Source organism: Lacerta agilis, chromosome 1, assembly GCF_009819535.1.
Source record: "Lacerta agilis isolate rLacAgi1 chromosome 1, rLacAgi1.pri, whole genome shotgun sequence".
In the NCBI taxonomy this organism is placed as follows: domain Eukaryota; kingdom Metazoa; phylum Chordata; class Lepidosauria; order Squamata; family Lacertidae; genus Lacerta; species Lacerta agilis.
The window spans coordinates 31334788-31355090 of NC_046312.1; the positions used below are offsets into that span (position 1 = coordinate 31334788).

The 20303-nt window shown below is 41.0% G+C and overlaps 1 protein-coding gene across 2 annotated transcripts in view; it reads left to right on the forward strand.

Annotated features, from left to right (window-relative positions):
- The window catches only part of SLC25A21 (solute carrier family 25 member 21), a 273159-nt gene that overhangs the window by 246692 nt on the left and 6164 nt on the right, over positions 1–20303 (forward strand). Inside the window, exons 4-7 of one of the 2 annotated variants that reach the window (XM_033143228.1) lie at positions 4202–4268; positions 10452–10511; positions 13049–13156; positions 18360–18524. In XM_033143228.1, coding sequence (XP_032999119.1) covers positions 4202–4268; positions 10452–10511; positions 13049–13156; positions 18360–18524 — 400 coding nt within the window. The remainder of the gene's footprint in view (positions 1–4201; positions 4269–10451; positions 10512–13048; positions 13157–18359; positions 18525–20303) is intronic. The other variant, XM_033143232.1, reaches the window with a different exon arrangement.

Sequence of the window (20303 nt, forward strand, 5' to 3'; positions counted from 1 at the left end):
GTGTTTTCGTCAGAGGCAGAGATGGTCTCTTTCTTTACTTTCAGGCAGAAAAAAGTCTTTCCTCTCTGCTGGAGCCAAGAATTAATCACTTGCCCCTTGCCTTTACATTTGCTTCTTTCTTCATGCCCACTTTAGTCAGGTGCCATAAAATAACTACAGCAGTACACTTGTATGCATTCAGCATGGCCTGGCCCTACCATTCTACAGAGTGAGGCAGCTGCATATATTATATGTTATTATATCATATTTATTACAGGTATTGTAGAGATACTGCTAAATTTAATGACACCCCAAACCCACTAAGTTAAGAAGAAAAGAAAGGGGAGGCGGGTGAACCAGATTTGGAAATAAATTAGGGAGTTACTTGAAGAGCAAATTAGAGGAAAAGTAATTGACCCCCCCACACACACACAAAACCCCCATGTTGAAATGTAAATATTGAGCTGGCTTTCCATAAAGTAATGGTTTAGATCTAGAGTTTAGACAAGCTTAACAGTTTTCTCTGAATTTCCCCTCCTCACTGCTGTCTCCTGCACAGTCGCATTCCAGACCTTTCTTGAGAGTCTTCTGACCCTTAGGACAGGAGAAAGCTCAATTGGCTGCGCCAGAGAACAGAAATAGAGAAGCCCAACAAAAATGACCAACAAACATGAGTCCTGTAACATTACACAACACCAACACATGAATTTAATTCTTCCTCTATGTCACATTCTTCAATTCTATTTATAACTGAGCACCAACATTTCAGCATAAACCTTCATAATGAAACTTTGATCAGTAATATTTTGTGGGCCCAATACAACTGTGGATGGAGGATATATTAGATTCAGTTCACAGTTTAATTTGAACTGATCACTTCTAATGTGAACTGACCTACCTAACTTGCACTTTTCTGAATGTGAAGTGAAATACAGCTATCCTTTGAAATTCACACATCCCTGAATTTTGTGGGGCAGTTCTCCAACCAAAAAAAAGTATACGAAAATGCTTAGACCAAGGGAAAGTTTGCATAAAGTTTGCATAAAAACAAAGTATTCATGAAAATAACAATCACAGGTGTATATATGAGATATATGAGGAGAAATGATCACTAAAATCTCTGAGATCATCTATAGGAGTGAATGGTTGTCCCCCAGGTTGGCAAGGCTTATCTGAAGTCAGCACAAAACTGAGCATTCAGTGTCATTGGCCCAGTCTTATGGAATACCCTTCCAGCAGGCAGATGGGTGGGGTATAAATAAATTATTATTATTATTATTATTATTATTATTATTATTATTATTCAGCATGGGTCTTCAGTATTCATTTTTTAATTTTTGCTAAAACTGTTCTATGCCACCATGGTTATACTGACTATGAAGGGGATGGTTATCTGATAAGCTTTGATCTATGATTTTGTTTTTTTATGTGGTTTTTCTTCATTGATTGTGTACGTGTGCATGTGTGTATATATACATATTTTTAATGAAGATGTGGTCTGCATATTAAAAATAAATAAATAAAACGCTGGTGTATTTTCATGGTGTGTTTTCGTGATACATTCATGAAGCTGCTGAGAAAATGTGGCAACCTGGACATAAGACAGGGGAAAAACTGACAGGTGATCACTATCTACAAAAACATAAAATGAAATAGATGGTGCAAAAAAAAAAATATGACAGTGTTTTTGTGTGGTTGTCTTCTGTATGAATAAAGATTTCTCTTCTGAAGCCCCAAAATCTACTGCTTGAAACAGCTGTCCTAGCTTACCTCCCAGCAAGGCTGCTTCTGCAGAAATATCTGTAAGGACACGACTCCCATCACAGGATATCCTGGTTATATCTTGGGCAGTTTTTTTGGTTTTCATTGCTCACAGCTCATGTGCTTTCCATTATTTGCTATTTCCTATGTTCCTAGATCAAATGCACATTTTCTTTTCCCTCTCGCCACATGCACTGACTTGGTCTGTCTCTTGAGGGGCACAAGTAGACTTCAAGTTGAATCCTTGTAATGCAGGGCCAAAGTCAATTCATAGATGTTTGAGGTGCAGACAAGACAGATCCGGTGTGTCTTACACAAGCTACAATCCATTGATGACAAGTCATACAGACCTTCTGGAGGCAAGGTGTTTGAGAAAGAGAATTTAATAGAAATCTGATTTTCAGCAAGGCAGGTGATGAGCTGGGTTTGTTGTGCCTTTACCAGCTCACTTACACTTACCATCTGCTTTCACTCCTTCCTTTAAACAAAATCTATTCAAGCTACATGTAATTCATCTAGCCATGCCAGATACAAAATGGTGGCGAAGACCCACATGAGGATTGTATAAGAGTACTCAAATTAAAGGGGGGTGGGGAGAGCTCACATTCATATGTTCTGGATATGTTTAGGGGTCTTAGTAGACCACAAGCTTAACATGAGTCAACAGTGTGATGCAGCAGCAGCAAAAAAAAAGTAAAGGCTATTCTAGACTGCATCAACAGTCGTATAGCGTCCAGATCAAGGAACATAATAGTCCCGGTCTATTCTGCCTTGGTCTGACCACACCAGGAATACTGTGTTCAATTCTGGGCACCACAATTTAAGAAGGACGCTGGCAAGCTGGAATGTGTGCAGAGGAGGGCAACCAAGATGATCAAAGGTCTGGAAGCCTCACAAGGAACGCTTGAAGGAGCTGGGTATGTTTAGCCTGGAAAAGAGGAGACCGAGAGGAGATATGATATGATAGCAATCTTCAAATATCTAAAGGGCTGTCACACGGAGGATGGAGCAATCATGTTTTTTCCTGCTCTGGAGGCTAGGACCCAAAGCAATGGATTCAAGTTAAAAGAAAGGAGATTCTGAGTAGACATCAGGAAGAACTTCCTGACAGAAAGAGCTGTTTGACAGTGCAACAGTAGAGCTGTTGGACAGTGCAACAGTCTACCTCATGAGGTGGTGAACTCTCCTTCCTTGGAGGTTTTTAAGCAGATGCTGGATGGCCATCTGCCATGTGTGCTTGAGTTGAGATTCCTACATTGCAGGGGGTTGGACTAGATGACCCTCGGGGCCCCTTCCAAGTCTACAATTCTATGATTGGGAAAATATGCACAAATCTAACTGTGAAATCAAACTGCAACTGTTCCTACAAATTGAATTAAGTTTTGAAGGAGCCTTCTAAACATATGCCTTTCATCCCCCCCCCATGGTTGTATCTGCGTGTATGCACTAGCACTTTCCATTCATTAAAGATTATATTATCTATTGAAAGTCTACCTACCTAGATAGTAAACAATGAATGGCGTTTTTCTCTGCATAAAAAGTAGTATGGTTTGAATGTGGTACTAGGACCTAGAAGACAACAATTCAGTTCCCCAATCATTCCCGAAGCTCAGTGGGTGACTCAAGCCCCCCCCCCCAGCCTAATCTAATCTGTTGTGGTGATAAATCTAGGTGGGGAGAACCATATATATAGGGTTGCCATGTTTCAGAAAGTGATAATCTGGACACAAGTTTTTTGCTTTTTGTTTGCCAAACTTGTTGTGCTTTTTTAAAGGAAATTCTCCGAAGTCTACACTTCCAATATGGGTTGCCATATGTCCAGATTTTCCCAGGCATTTAAGGAATTCCCACCAGGACATTGTTTTTAACAGCCAAATCCCAGCAATGTCAGGGAAATTCCAGACGTAGGACAACCCTACATATATGACACCTTGAGCTCCTTGGAGGAGGGGAAGGCTATAAATGTACTTATAAATGATAATAAATACTAAGTCCCACTGGATAGTATCCAACTGAGTTTTACTTAGAGTAGACCCATTGAGACCTTCATGTCTTAATTTTGATGGGTCTACTCTGAGTAGGATTATTATTGGATAGTATAGCTTCCAGCCCTAATCGATATATACTGTGTGTTGAATTTGTGTTTACTTTTTGCTTATTCTTTCAGAGGTGTAAACTCAGATATGAGCCATGTTCCTCAAATAATTCATTTCAGTCTTGTCCTCTTGAAGTCAGTGGCATTATCTCAGGATATGTAATTTAAGGACTGCAGCAGTAGTTACACAATCAGTATGAAAACAGACCTTCACTGTTGACAATAAGGGCTGTTCTGAATAATTGAGATTGACTGCCTTGAGATTAGTTGTTTTATTCTGAAAAGAGAACAGGTTTGCCACTTGGCTAATGCTCATACAGTACATACCTGAATAACCTTTTCTTCTTCTTCTTCTTCTTTCAATAGATTGTTCGGTTTCTACAAAGGTATACTCCCTCCAATCTTGGCTGAAACTCCCAAAAGGGCAGTAAAGGTATTATTCCACTAATATAAGTCACTATTGTTGTATAACATATGACAGGTAACATATGAGATAACACCAATAGCAACTGATGGGGCTGGGGCATTGTTTAGGGGTGTTTGTTGCTGCTATTATTGACATTAATGTTTTATATCCTTATTTTTAGATCTTACTGTGATTTATGTGGAAGTTGTTCAATTTGGTTGCACACTTTTTGATACTTTTTATTTATTGTTTATTATTACTTTTGTTATGTTTGTAATTATGCAAATCTTTTCACGTTGCAAGCTACTTTGAGCATGGTTTTAAGTATGGAAAGGTGGCACACAAATTAAATTATGATTTTGATAGGGCAGCGGTATTCTGGTGACCTTCTGTTGCCTGCATTGCTGCTGCTGACTAGACTTTGAGGGGAAGAGAGAAAGCAGCAGTGAGGATGGTGCAGTGCAAACCACTGGCAAACCCAATCTAGTTTTTCTGCCAGTGCATTTGCATGCAACGACCTCATCGCCCTCTTGCCTTCTACCTCCCAGTAAGCTGTGGCCACGTGTTCAAGGGAAGGTCAAATGAATACTGCCACCGCACCCCACAAGATGCCAACAACTAACGACAACAATAACTATACTGTAACCAATAAAACGCTAGCACACATTTTTAAACCTGATTTTTTTCGGTTTCCAAATAGCACTGTGAAAGTTCTGTGTGATTAAGAGCTTTTCACAAATGGGCTTTGTTTCTTTGTGTAAAACATGTATAGCCTGCTTTCTCTGTGCTCAAATCAGCTTTTTGCGAAACGTAACGAAAACACCAGAATAAATTATTAAAATCCAGGCTGTTTCAAATGATTTTTTAAAAATGAAAAAACAAGGGGCTCGACCTGCCACTTAGTCAGATAAACGTTATGTGTGAGCTAGAAAGATTCACAACCAGGATTCAGATTCAGAAAACTGATGTGGGTGGCCAGCTGGCATATAACAGTAAGGCCAGGTGAAACTGCTGGTCCCATAAATTCTTTTTAAAAGGCAGGCCCTATGGATGTCTGGGGTCTTCCATGAAATAGATGGAGAGTTGGGCAAGTATTATACCATCTGGAATTTCAGATGAAGTCCTTTTTTCAGATTAGAACTCCATTAAGCTGAGTGTGGACTTCTTTACACATGTCTCACTATATCTGAATTGATGGAATAGTAGTAGCCCGTCTCTACCTTTCTTTCTTTCTTTCTTTCCTTCCTTTCTTCCTTTCCTTTTCAATATAAATGTTTTTATTGAGTAGTGAATGATACACAGAATTGGGCAGCAGTATAAGGTATGAAAATGGAGAACTTGATAACATATAAACCATTGTTGAATATACATCAGTAAAAATAAAAGTTGTCTTTGAATTTTTTCCAGATGCGAACGATTTTAATTTGGGCCTTCCCTTGAGGTTACAGAACCTCCCCACCGTGTAACATGGATGATAGGGGAAGGCAAATACAAAAGGTTGACATAGCTTAAATACACACTGTGTCCAAATGATCTTTCTTTGCAAAACCTCAGGCTTACCCTCACATACTGGGTTAGATGTTCAGAGAGTACTATAGAGCACATTCTGTCCATCCACTCTTTAAAGGAGAAACTTTCCTTATACCGGTACTTCCTGTGCCGTGCAATCTGAAATTCAGTGGCCTGCTGGTAACCTTGCATTTCAGATAGAATTGTCTGGATTGCTTGCTAATCTTAGATTGAAAAGAGAAAAGAATGTGGAGTGCTTGATTTAGATAAGGAAGCAGATCTTGTGGTTGCATGCATGTGACTGCATACACACACACACACACACACACACACACACACACACAAAATGTTCAAACATCTGTTGATAAATACACGATGATTGCAGACTAAGATCCCCACCACACCACACACACTATATTTATATATACAAAATCCATCAGTGTCTATAGTTGGATGTTCACATAATTATGAGTCTATAAATTATGATTTTTTTATTTTAGTATGGATTGAATTGGGACAACTTGCTTGAGAGAACTTCCCCATGAGCTTTGTTTAAACACTAACGATACAATCCTCAGAAGAAAGTCACATTGAATTCAGTGGCACTTACTTCTAAGGAAATTGTAGATTTGTCCCAATTTACTAGGTAAGAGTTACCCAGAGAAGCGGGAGTGAATCACCAAATGTTTGGGATGTGTGTGTTTGTGTGCACGCTAGATGGCCCTTGGAATCCCTTCCAAATTTGATACAATAATTCGAGTTGTATTGTGGTAATTTTGTACAGCTGCCTCCATACCTGCCATCCACATCTCGGGGAAACTTGCAGAGAAAGGCTGCCTTGAATTATAAAACTGCTGCGCTGATAAAAGATCACTCAGATAAACAAACAAGGCCGAGTTCCTGTTCAGAAGAAAAATATAATTGTCTATTCCTTTGGTAAATCCATTTGCATGTAAAAATAAAGCCATTATAATTAAGGTAATATGTCACTTGGACGCCATGTGTCAAAGACAATTTCACTTTGAAGAGTTCAGATCCTTTGTCTGTCTGTGCCTCTTTCTGTCTTTCTCTGCCCCCCCCCTTTCTGAAAGAAAGCTGGTAATTCTGAAGGATAAAAAGCCAAACTTTATAGCCCTGATTTAGTTTCGACTTAAAGAAAAGACATGAACAGTACCAGTACAATGGTTAACAGATGATCTTGTTGGGCAAATACATATTTTGCATGTGTTCCTTCCCAGACATTTTTACCTTAATGTTATTGAGACATATGGTAAGTACTTTGACGTTTTCCCCCCTCCTCTGTGGAACTTAGATTTAAATGTATCTTTGCCAGATTTGCCAGATGGACAGCACTGGTTATTTAGATACACAAAGACATATATTTTGCAAAAAATTTTACCATAGTGTGTGTGTGTGTGTGTGTGTGTGTGTGTGTGTGTATCACTATTCAACAGCAACAAAAGTTGCTTCACTCTATTATGATAAGGATATTTTGAGCTCTTAAAAAAAAGTGAGCCATTGAAGCAAACTGTTGAATTTTCTGAAAGGCTAAGTCGTACTCGGTTGGTTGTCTGCATTTTAGTCCTTCATTTAGAGTTTCCTATGATTGTTCAGCTTCAAAACTGTTCCCATAATATGAAACAGAGTTGCTACATGCTAACTAGTTCTTCTGTTTATAGCTTTAGGAAGCAATTGTGTTTTGAAAGCAAATTTTAAGTGCAAAAGATTGCTAGGTGGCATGCATGGAGGGTATGGGAAACATTAAAGGAATACCTAAAATTCCATGAAAAAGTTCGTTGTGACAATATTTAGAAAAAATGGTAGATCTGTTAGTTGAATGTGCAATATGAAAATCTGTTTTGATACTTCGGCTTCAATCCTATACATACTTTTCTGGAAGGAAACCCTATAGAACTCAATGGTGCTTACCTCTGAGTAGACCGGCAAAGGCTTATGCTGTAATTTTGCCATTTAGGCTTTAAATTACTCATGGCTGCAGTTCTCATTTCACCTAATTTTGCATACTCCCATTGATTTTGCTGCTCACTTCTACAGTACAATATTTCATAAGTTTACTCAAAGTGAAGTCTCATTGACTTCAAGGAGACATATAACTCCCAGAGCTGTGTGTATATAATTGCAGCCTTTCAAAGCAATCCACTGAGCTCAATAGGACATATTTCTGAGTACAAACATATTGTAGGGTTATTGTCCAAATTAAATTTTCCTAAGTATTCGTAGCACAGATTTTAACATTGAATCCTATACTACATTCAGGGAATTAACTTACCATGTTGTGATTTATAGATATATTTTTGAATACTGCAGTAGGATCAGTTTTCCATGTGCTATGCGGTATAAGGGGACATGTTCCATAATGCTTGTGCCTCATCGATTCGGAAATGTTTAAAGGAGATTTAAATTTCCATCTGTATACTACAAGTCATCTTACATGAAAAGTTGCTTTGGCCTTAGGTGCTCACCCATTCATTGAAGCATCAGACTCTCCCCATGCCACACCCTCTCCCAGGCCCACCCCTCACCAGCTCCACTTTGCACCTTCTTTTAGTGTTTTTGCTCAGTTGGAATATGTCTTTAAACTCTGATTCTGCCTCTTGCTTGCCAGGGTAGAGGATGGAGAAGGGTGTGTGTGTGTGTGTGTGTGTGTGTGTGTGTGTAGAAACTAGCACAAGGGTAAATTGCTCCATCCACTTTTCCTTCTAGCCCAGGCTTCCTCAACCTCAGCCCTCCAAATGTTTTGAGACTACAATTCCCACCATCCCTGACCACTGGTTCTGCTAGCTAGGGCTCATGGGAGTTGTAGGCCAAAAACATCTGGAGGGTCGAGGTTGAAGAAGCCTGCTCTAGCCCTACCCACCACTGGCTCCTGTCCTCCAGAAGTGGCCCAGAAGAAAGACCACATTGAGGGATGCCTTAAGCATCTGCAACTGGCCCAGTACAGTGGTACCTCGGGTTGCGGACACAATAACAGATTCAGCAAAGAGAATCATAGAATCATAGAATCGGAAGGGATTCCAAGGGTCATGTCGTCCAACCCCCTGCAATGCAGGAATCTTAACTAAAACATCCATGACAGATGACCAACCAACCTCCAAGGAAGGAGAGTCCACCACCTCTGGTGGGAGTCTGATCCACTGTCAAACAGCTCTTACTGTGAGACTAGTCTTCCTGATGTAAATCCTCTACATCAAGTGGGTGGAGAAACTCCATCCTGCATGCCAAATTTGGCTTGGTGCAATTCCCACTTGCATAGCTGTCAAGTTTCGGATTTGAAAATAAGGGATCAGCAGTCTCACCTATCCTGGGGACAGTCACATGTCAGTGGTGGGCGGAGCCAGAAGCAAAAGTGGGCGGAGCAGCAACGTAAACTCCAAGCGGGCTCGGGCTCGGAGCGGAGCAAAGAGGGCAGCCAGCAAAGAGGAGGGCAGCCATGTGCTCCGCGCAATGGAGCCCCATCATCTTCTTGTCTGATCCCATCAAAACAGGACAGGAAGCAGTAGCTGCTCAAAGGCAGCCAGGCTCCGCCCACCAGCTAACCCTATTGGCCGGCTGAGGAGCTCGGCGGCAACGGATAGGGGCTGATGCAGGGGGAGGAATACACCCCCCTGTAAGCACGGGAAACGGCTCCCACTTGCTTTGAGGGCTGAGGCTTTTCTCTTCAAGTAGGCGAGGTCTTCCTACCCAGTCCCTGGCCAGCATTAAAAATGGGAAATTTAAGGGAAATAAAAAATAAGGGAGAGCAGCGGAAAACTGCTTGAAATAAGGGAGAATCCCGGGGAAAACGGGATACTTGACAGCACTGCACTTGGGCCCATGAGGCCATTGGTGATGGCAGGTGTGGGGAAGATAGAGACATGTCTGGTACAGCTATGCAGCCGAGTTCTCCGCTGGGTACTTGGTTGTGCAGAAGTACCCAAAAAAGGAGTGTCAACGTTACCATTCCAGTCTGCTGGATCAGCTGTATGGCTGAGTTTGCCATGAGAATCTCCAACAATGTTCTTACCAGGTTTTAAAGGAATGATTCCTGTACCAAAGACTGGAACAATTCTGAATTGTTTTGTCAACTGCTCAAATCGTAATAGCACAGTATTGCTGATCTCAACAATGATGGATTTTGCAAGTGTGGGATCCGTCTAAGTTGTTTAAATTGACATTAAATGATAATAAGAAAAAGAGAAAACTGTCTTCTTTCACTATCTGGAATAAGGAGCAAAGCTTTGCACTGTTTGGTAAGGAGCAGTCTGTTCTTGGCACAAGAATCTACACAAATGACAAATGGTTATTTGATTTTTGAAGAAAATAATACTTGGAAAGTATTATTATTTTCTTTCTGGGCTAAGAGGAAAAAAGACATTGAGATGCAAAGCTGCTGTAATTGGATTGAGTGCTTGGTATCTCTCTCTCTCTCTCTCTCTCTCTCTCTCTCTCTCTCTCTGTGTGTGTGTGTGTGTGTGTTATCTGAATATTTATAATATATGTTTTTTAAGTGATCTGAGAACAAAATTTGCCTGATTCAAATTTAACCAAAGCCCTGTGTGTAGTACTAATCACTCAACAACGGACCACCAGATCAAATCATTCTCTTTGTCTTTTGTTAGACCAATAAAGGTAAACAGCTTTCTCTGATAAGAATCTCTACTCCATTCTTGAGTTTTAAATTTCACTGTATTTACTTTCCAGTTTTTCACCTTTGAACAATACAAGAAATTACTAGGAAATGTTTCACTGTCACCAGCACTGGTAAGTAAGGTTATACACTTTTGTAATGGGAATAAGGAGACTTACTATCGTTCCCATGACACATTTTCCTCCTTCTCCTTCTCCGTCTCCTTCTCCCCTCACATTGATCAATATAATGAAGTAGGATGAGCAAAGACACATGAATGGAGGGACAAGGCAGAGGGAGAAGAGAAAAATTGTGTCAGATCCATATGCTTTGTGGACTAGCAGAAAGAACTTTTGCTCTCACACAGTGGAAGAGTAAAACGTCCTTCCAGTGGCAGCCCCACATTAATTTTGGACCTTGATAGGGGACTTTTCAGAGAGGGTCCACATGAAGGAGGATTTTGTATCATTGTGCAAGTGCAGCTGCTACTCCTGCCAGTCTGGATCCCACCCTCTTTGTTTATGCAAAATATGGAAGAGAACTTGTGCCTGGAGATCTTTGGGCAGGAACTTGGCCACCCAGGAATCAGTCCATGTGATTTTAATGCTGTTACCAAAAAGCAAATTGGAAGAGTGCACTAGCAAAAAAAACCAAACCCCAAAACTCCTGACCATCTGGATTATAGATTTCTTGGTTAAACAAGTTATAGGATTGGAAGCATTTCAGGAGTTTGGCTCTCTCAGTGGAAGTTTTGTGACAGGCATATTTTTGCTCGTCATATAAAGGAAGAGACCTTTCATTAGAATTTGCATAATTGGCCAACATGATATAAAGTCAGCATGAAGACACTTTGAGTTATTACTATTCTAGTTATTGAATGCATCTGCTATATTACTGTTATTACATTGTCCCTAGTCCTTGAAGCTGCGCGCTCTCTCTCTCTTTTCTTTTCTTTTCTTTTGAACTGCCACTTTCCCCAAAGAACATGAGATAAATCCTTAAAGTTGCCATATACCTTTTTAACAATGAAAGCTCTGGTTTGTTTTGCTTTCTAGGAGAAAACAGTATTTTGGTGTACAGCATTCTTTACTCATGGTTTACTACGCTTCATAGACTATGGAGTACTTCTCATGTTATAAAGCCTTGGCAGAGGAGACTGACAGTAATGATTCAAGGCCTTTTCGGCAAGGAGATTGTGAAGGCAAACAAGAGATGTACCTGAAGTCAGGCAGAACAACTCTGGATCTGGCAGAGCTCACAATAAAAGAAAACTAATTCCCCCCCCCCCAGCAGATAAAAAGTTGGTTTGGGGGTCTACAACATCTATATTCCATCATAGATTTGGGTGTGTTTAAACCCATTGATTCCAGTGGTCTATATTTTGACCCAGCCCACTTCATATCAAGTGATTATATTTCTGCACCTGTGGTGACAATGGACTGTGCCATTATTATATGCATATTGGTATGATTATATCTGACTGTATGTCACATACAACTCATCAGCTTATTCACTCAGTATGTGGAAGAATACTGGAAGCTGGTTCTGTTTTTCTCATGAACTGCAGGTTCTAAAGAGGCCATCACTGTATAATCCTATACATCTTTACTCAGAATCAAGCCCCAGTGCATTCAGTGGGTCTTAGCAGCATGTAATGATTTCAGCCTCTGCCTCACACAAACACTTCCACCCATGCTCTGCAATTTCTCTATTCTTCCTCCAACCCCAAGTAGAGTCAGAAGCTTTTTCCAGAAAAGAACTCTCCTCCAAGATTCAGCTGTCTTTGGAAGAGCCAGAGAATTCAGAAAACCCACTGCAATCAAAATGTATTGCGTGCTAGGAAATAGTATGAAATAGAAGTCCACTGAAATCAGTGTTCTTAAACACAGCTAAGGCTCTACTGGGTTATGACCAGAGTGATCAATGTTAGGAAAAGTGTTTTTTTTAATAAAAAAGTTTTATTCTTAAGTGATTTTACTCTATTTTACCGTATTATGTCAATGCCTTGACTGTCAGTTGCATTCTAATGAGGCCATAGCACCAACCAGTATGTTATTTGGGGTAGGTATATAAATATTTGCCATCAATTACTAATACCTTACTTAAGTTGTTTCAGAGGTGAACTCTGCCTTGGAAAACTTTTCTTCTAAGACACTTGTTTGTTGAACTGAGAAGCGCAGTTATTTAGCCCTGTGTTTTCTTTGTATTAGATTTACTACCTAATTAAGTCACTGTTTTATACTTCCCTGGTAAGTGGTTTTAAGAGCTGCCTTTGTGTCTATATTATACTCATAATAACGTGTAAATTATTCTTCACGAGGCAAAACTCTCCTTAAACAGAATGTGGAGGGCAAGCTTTACCACATATGCATTTCTTAAAATCAATCACAAAGCTTCCCCACCCCCATCTAGAGAGAATGTGTTGTTGATAGGACTTTGACATTTTATTTGGAATATTTGGAATGTGGTTTGTGGCTTTTGTAATTTCTTCTGCATGAACTGTCAACATCTAATCAAGGACGAAAGCTGTTTAGTAATGGTATACTACTGCACAAGGGTAGGTCTCTCGACTTTCATCATATCAGTCAGCTTAATGCTCAGCTTCAGAATGTGATGTACGGGGATGTTTTACCGCAGTGTGCATGAAAACTGATTGATTTAACTCTTTTAGACATTTGCAGTTGCTGGCTTGGGATCCGGGCTAACAGAAGCAGTTGTGGTTAACCCTTTTGAAGTAGTCAAGGTTAGCCTCCAGGCAAATCGGGATGCTTTCTCAGAGGTATGGTAACTGGAATATTTTTTCAATATGCTGGGAAACGCAAGTGCTTGGATAACAAGTATAGAATGTTAATCAAGAGCGAGCTGTAGGAAGAGGCGAATCTCTTGGGGCAGTTTAAAACAAGTGATGGTCCCAGTTTAAGTGTTGCCATTTCAAAACAGCTGGAGAAGCAAATTCGATACGGACAATGCGGCGGGAAATAAGTATTTGGCGGTGCCTCATCAATGTTTCTAAGGTATCCTTTGCTCTATAATGGTCAGGAAATGGAGTGGTACCAGCACAGAACAAAGGGAAGGGGATAGGAGGAAGGGGGAATAGAATAGAAAGGAAGCAGCTTTTTGTTTTAAATATATATCCTCTCTCTAAACTTTACCGTGCAAAAGGTAAGCCTACAATTTGGTTTTTCAACATTATGCAGTAAATACCTCCCTGCCCCCCACCAAAAAAGTATTCTACTAACATGCTGAAAATCAACTAATAGAAGAGAGCATGAAAGTGCTCAAAGCCACAGTGCATATAGGCTCTTATGTTTGTTAGGTCAGAAGATTATGAGGCTATACCTCTGGAACACCGAGTTATATTGAACCAGACCATTGGCCCAACTAGCTCATTACTGTCCCCAGAGTGGCACTCCTGGTAGGGCAGATCTGGAGCAGTGGCGGAGGAAGGGGGTGCGGGGGGTGACGTTCGCTCCGGGTGTCATCACTGGGTGGGAGACAATCTGACTAAAAATATGAGTTAAAAAAAAATAAAAAATTGGGCTCACGAAACTTTTTAGTTCAGTCAACAAACGTAACGAAACACGGCTGGCACTGGGCGCCACACCGCGGGGGCCGGCACTTAGCGAGGGGCCTGCAGTGTGCCCAAGCCACACATCTCTTCTGGGAGTGACGTGGTGGCTTGGCTGCCTGCAGGCTCCGTGCTGCCTGAAATGGCAGCGTTGGACTTGCGCCTGCCCTCCGCCTCTCCCTCAGCCGCCCTACAGATGAGGGGGAGGTGGCAGAGAGGCTTCACGCAGCGCGTCCTGCCCCCATGGGCTGCTCACCCCGTCCCTGGCCGCAGGACACACACGCCGCAACTGGCACCCGAGCAGCTAGCTACGCCGCTGATCTGGAGCGATAACCTTCAAGCAGCATTGTCAGTTACCCATCAAGACCAGCATCCTATTCTTACAGTGGTCACCCAGATGAGAAACCCACAAGCAATATTTGAGCACAGGAGTTCTCTCCCCTCCTGTGTTTCCAGCCACTGGTATTCAGAAGCATTGCTGCCTCCAGCTGCAGAGTCAGAGCATAGCCATCATGGCTGGTCACACGCAACCCGCAAGTGTCCAATAAAAACTGGGACATCCCATTTTTACCCACGAGAGCACAGCTGCTATTTGCGTCGCCTTGATCTTGCAGAATTTTGCACCGAGATCTTGTGCAGGGCTGTGATCTCGTGCAGCACCCCAAAATGCACGGCCCAAAAAACCCGCATCTTTCGGGCTCCGTGATGTCACATGAGTCACGTGACTCATGCAGGAACATGGACAGTAAGACACACATCCCAGTTTTAGGACTCAACATGTTGGAGGGCATGATAGCCATTGTTTGCCCTCTCCTTCATGCATTTGTCTAAGTCTCTTTTAAAGCCGGCCAGCTTGGTGGGTGCGGAGCAGTTTCTTGTTGGAAGACTATATGGACATTTGCAACACAGAGTGGTTTGGGTAGCTGCTTTTGCATTTAGAGTCTTTCCTTTCCAGAGCACAGAGACCACCTGCACTTCAAGCACAAAAAGATAACAGAAGCCCCCAGCGTACTTCACCACCTCCTTGCTGGAATATAGTTATTCTGTATGCCTTTTATTCAGGGCTCTTACTTAAAGAAACACATTTTCTATACTTCAAATGCAGCAGAAATGAATCTACCAGCAAACAGTATGTCTTGACATGTTGGAAAATGCTCAAGAACTTTCTAAAGAAAACAAACAGAAAATTCCTTTCTCATTTAAATAAATGAGATTTTGTTTTTAATTTTTTTGGGGGGGGGTGCTTTTCATACAGACTCATCTGACTTTGGACACTAAGGTAGCCACAAAAATTAAATAGATTAATTTACCCCGCTTACGTGTAATAAGCAAATTGCAAACTTCAGAGAGAAGTGATTAGCAACAGTGCTACAGGGTTCTTTCCCCCCTACTGATATCAGTTATACTGAGACCCAGTTTGTATATAACAAATGAGAAAAACCATGGCTTAACGGCAGGTCCCCAGACAGAAGATTTCAGTGCCCTTCCCTTGTTCCTGCTGCCACCATACTACCCAGGGCTGTGCCATTGATTGTTTGTAAGTTCAAAGCCTCTGATGCCTTCTCCCCATGGTTATCTCTCATGGTTTTCTGCTGGCTACAAGTAGCAGGACAACCACTGGTCATAGCTTTCTACCTGCTAAACAGAGCTCAGGACCTCTGCCAGCAGTGGTGTTCCTCTATGCCAGCAGAGAGGTGGCCATGCTCAATCCTACCTCTCTTGATCTATCAACATTGCAGAGGGTTGTAGGATTGCACTCAGTCCCATTGAAATCAATCAGGTGTACTTCTGAATAGACAGGTATAGGACTGCACTTCTATACTCACTTCAATATGTGATCCTCAGATGAAGGGCAGTATATAAATTTAATTAATTAATTAATTAATTAATAATAGCCCCATTGAATTCAATGAGACTTACTTCTGAGTAAACATACATAGATTTGCACTTCTAATGCCCCCTAACATAACTTGGCTCATGCCACACATTTCCATAGATGCAACACATTAATCAAAGAATCCTTTCCTGCCCCTTGAATTTTTATCATTTCTTTTCAGAACAATCTTAACGAGCGTTACAGAATCAGTTGTATGTTTTTTACATAAGCCTTTTTCCAAATAGATCACTCCTGTTATTTATTGAGACTGCTTGCAGCGTACTAAAATCATGGTCTGGACAGACCTAGGTAAATATTACCATAGCAATTTGTTTATATTGTTATGGTATTTGTATGCCTCTCCCCGGGCATTAAGTTCTTGCTGGGAAGTTTGCAAGAAAGCCCTATATTCTATTGCAGCCATATAGTCTGTTGCTGTGGGAGGTTTGCTTTTCACTCTTACAAAGTGAATCATAGATACCTGATAGAAATATGTAAATCTGAGTGAAACAAAATATTAAAAGGAAATTCAGCTTACCTGTCACCTGAATAAGCACTAACCTGGTGGGTTGGATATTATTTGGATCATCTGTTGGTCATTTTTGCTGGCATTTTGGAATGGGAGCTCATTAAACAAATAAGAGCATTGAAATCAGCACCGTTTACAAAGCAGTAGTCAAAATTGTCTTCATTTCCCTGTTTAAGCATCCTTGCGGAAGTCAAGTTTTGCCTTTCTAATTAAATATTTGACTACACAAAGGTAACATTAGTGAAAAGCAAAGTTAAGCAAGCAAACAATCGACAAGAAAAAATAATCGTAACAGTAAAAAATGTTAAAAACAACCTTCCACAGTCATGCATTGGAGTTTTAAAAGTTTAAGACTCTAGAAATGGTCACACAAATTACCGGTAGTTACACAGTTCCTCTAATCTGAAAGTATCCTCTCCCTGGCTGATTTAGAAGGAATGTTTACAATGGTTATTAGGAATATTTTTTAATAGGAAACTGATATTTTGTGGTTGTGGTTCAAGTGTAGTGTAAAGCAGGGGTGAGGAACCTATGGCCCTCCAGATCTTGGTGCCCTCCAACAAGATAGGTAGACTTCCGATAAGTATCGTATTGGCCACCATGAGATCAGGATGTTGGCTAGATGGGCCTTTGGCATAATCTAGCAGGGCTTTTCTTATTATCTGTAACTCCTGCTAGCCCCAGCAAACATGGTCAATGGTCGTGATGGAAGATGTAGTCCAACATTTGACGGGCCACAGGTTCCAATTATTGGCCAAAAGTGCGAGATTTTTCAGATATTACAGTCAAAATAATCCCAAAATAAGCAAGAGAAGCCAAAGGAAGAGTCTAGAATATCTTCAATTGTTCATTAGAAATATATGTCTGGGTATTATTATTATTATTATTATTATTATTATGATTTGGGATCCTTGGGATCCCTTCCAACTCTAAAATACTACGATTCTGATTCTATGATCCTATGATTTCTTACCCACTCTTTCAACCATTTAAAATTACAATGCTAAAACACTTAAAAGAAATTGCAGTCTGTTGAAATTTTGGGAGGTTGGATAATTACAGTGGAATGGTCTCAGTGGTGGGGTGCACATGTTTATTTTTATTTATTTATTATTGTTACTTTAATTTAAAAAATGATTTATTTTTTTAAAAAAGAGATTGCAGTCAAGAGAATAGGGTGGGTTCAAAATCTCTCTCCCCCCCCCACTCAAATGTCCAGTGCCAGGGTAAAGAGATGTGCACCTTCAGCATATGACAGGTGCCAAAGGAACTTCTGTGAGGAATGAATTCCACAATCTGAGGGCTGTCACAGATAAGGTCCTCTCCTGGGCCACCACATCTTGGATTATCTCTCAAGAGGTCCCCCTCTGCCCATTGGTGAGAGGGGGGGAGTTCTACAAGGGATTTGCCCCAGAGGCAGTGAAGACGAGGAGAAACGCCACACACCCAAACGCCTCTCTCTCCCCAAAACTTGGCAAAGGCCATGTTCCACTGCTCGCAGCAGTGGTGGAGTGAGCGGGCAGGTGCTTCCACCGCCTAAGGTGGCTGCTTGTCACAGGGGAACTCACCCCACCATTTCCATCAGCAGCAGAACATCCCCCTATACACACACTGAGATTGCCCTTTTTTCATTGAAGCCCAGTCCTCCCCTTCATTCTGAACTTCTCAAATGATGCTGAGCTCATTGGATCCATGGCAGCCTCTTATGTTCCTAAGGGTGATGTAACAGGAGGGGATGACAGCCCTCCCTGTCTACTGTGTATGGGAGAACTTTCCTAGTTCATTCATGGATGTGCATGCATGTTTCTAAGTAGAGTTCAGAAGAGGTGCACTTATATTAATTACCTATTCACGTGTGCATCTGCTTACTTGGCAAATTATTGTATTTGGTTATATTTTAATATGGAATGTGCCATTTCATTTATTGTCTTCTACAACGGAGATTGGTTAAGCATCGAATTGGAGAGGGGGCTTATGGTTTATGGTAAACTTTGCTTTTTTTCATACAGCAGCCATCTACCTTTGCCAAAGCTCGGCAGATTATTCAGGCCAATGGGTTGGGACTCCGGGGACTCAACAAAGGCTTGTCTGCTACCTTGGGACGTCATGGAGTTTTCAATATGGTCTATTTTGGTTTCTACTTCAATGTGAAAAACATCGTTCCTGTCAGCAAGGTGGGTGCCTCATTCCATAAAATAAGAAACATAATATAGTCATGACTGAGACCATTTGTGGTTGATCAAACAAAAGGCAGGGAGGTCAAAGGTAGGCATATCCAGAGCCAGCGACAGGCAGAGCCAGCTAATTCTAGTTTTGTCACCATCCTCCTCTTTCATGTTCAGAGGCAGAATATCTATGAATGTCAGATGTAGAACGAAGCAACAGAACAATTCTGTTGCCCTGATGCCCTGCTTATCAACTTCCCTGAGGCATTTAGCAAGCCACTGTTGGGAACACCATGTTGAACTAGATCCAACAGTTTTTGGACTACAACTTCCATCATCCTAAGCTAGCAGGACCAGTGGTGATCATGGGAACTGTAGTCCCAAAAGAGCTGGAGACCCAAGTTTGGGAAACTCTGGACTAGATAGAGACAAGACCTCAACCTGGAGATAAGGCAGAGAGTCTCAGTCACAAGCCCGGTTATCAACCCTATGCTTCTGCATTTATTTCTGCAACACCCATGTTTTTTTAGAAAACAAACTAATGACACACACTAAGGAAACAACAGATTTGCCCAAAATTATGAAATGAGTACAAGGCAGATTTGGGTGTCCAAACCCCACAGCTCATTATCATTCCTTTAACCCAACACGGCGTTGTGTTGATGAGACCATAGGGCTTTAAGGGAAGCAACTAGTGTATCCAATTCCTAAACCATAGAGGTCCTAAAGCATATGCATCCTACTCACAGTGCATACAGGCCCATCATAAAGTGACTGATGCTAGCAATCACCTGCTTCCTTTTTGTGGTGGCTTCACCAACACTTGCAATGTGCCATGAAAACTCTAAAACCTGCAGCTGATAAGTCTCTCTACCAACTTGCTCATAATTTGTTCTCTGATTTCAGTACAGTATATAAAACTTATGCCAGCAGCCTGGCAAATATGTTGGGTTGTTATTTGACAGTCTTCTGAAAGCTTCTTATAGTAAGTTATTATACTGCTTTTCCAATCCCCAACTGAAGTTGTTCCTTCCCATTTTTGACCTGTATTTAACATACTGTATTTCCTACCATTTTTCCAAAACTTGGTGTGAACCCATCCAATCTTCTTAACAGGAAAATTACAAGCTCCATTAGCAGCTTATATCCTCTCTGATAATGCATTAATTATATTAATTTAAAATTGCACTTCTTGACATTTTAGCTAAAATAAACTGTGTTTTGAACTTTAAGATGTAAAACTGGAGCTTTTTAGTGTGGACGGACAGAATCTGGCCTGATCCCACATGTGGGTTTTATGCCCATTTTGCTCCCTCTAAGGAATCTTCTGGCAATGTGTCGCAAAAAAATGTGCTCTGTATGTATACTATATTGTTTAGAAATTAGGGGGTCTTTTCTTGCTTCCCTGGTGCAAGGGGAAAAAGGGGGTTTCTTAAAGTCATATTGTAAAGTACCTAGGAAATCCAATATGACAGCATTCGCTGGCAGCTCCCAGCATTCACACATATGGGATTAGACTTTATTAAGGAAAATTTCACTTCCAAATAAACTAATTGAGCACTTTGATGTTCCAGGGAGTACGTGGGTAGGAAGGCTGTCTGAGGAAATATGAACACAGTTGGATTGTCTCAGCCCATACAGAAAAAACGTTGTTTTAAGGCTGACTTTACAGCCAGTTTCTACCTTTTTAAACCAGGGCAAAATAGTCGGCTTTGGGAACAATGTGTTGTAAATTCTTCAGCCAATTAGCTTAGTGAGTTACTACTGTTTATAATGCACAGGGTGCTG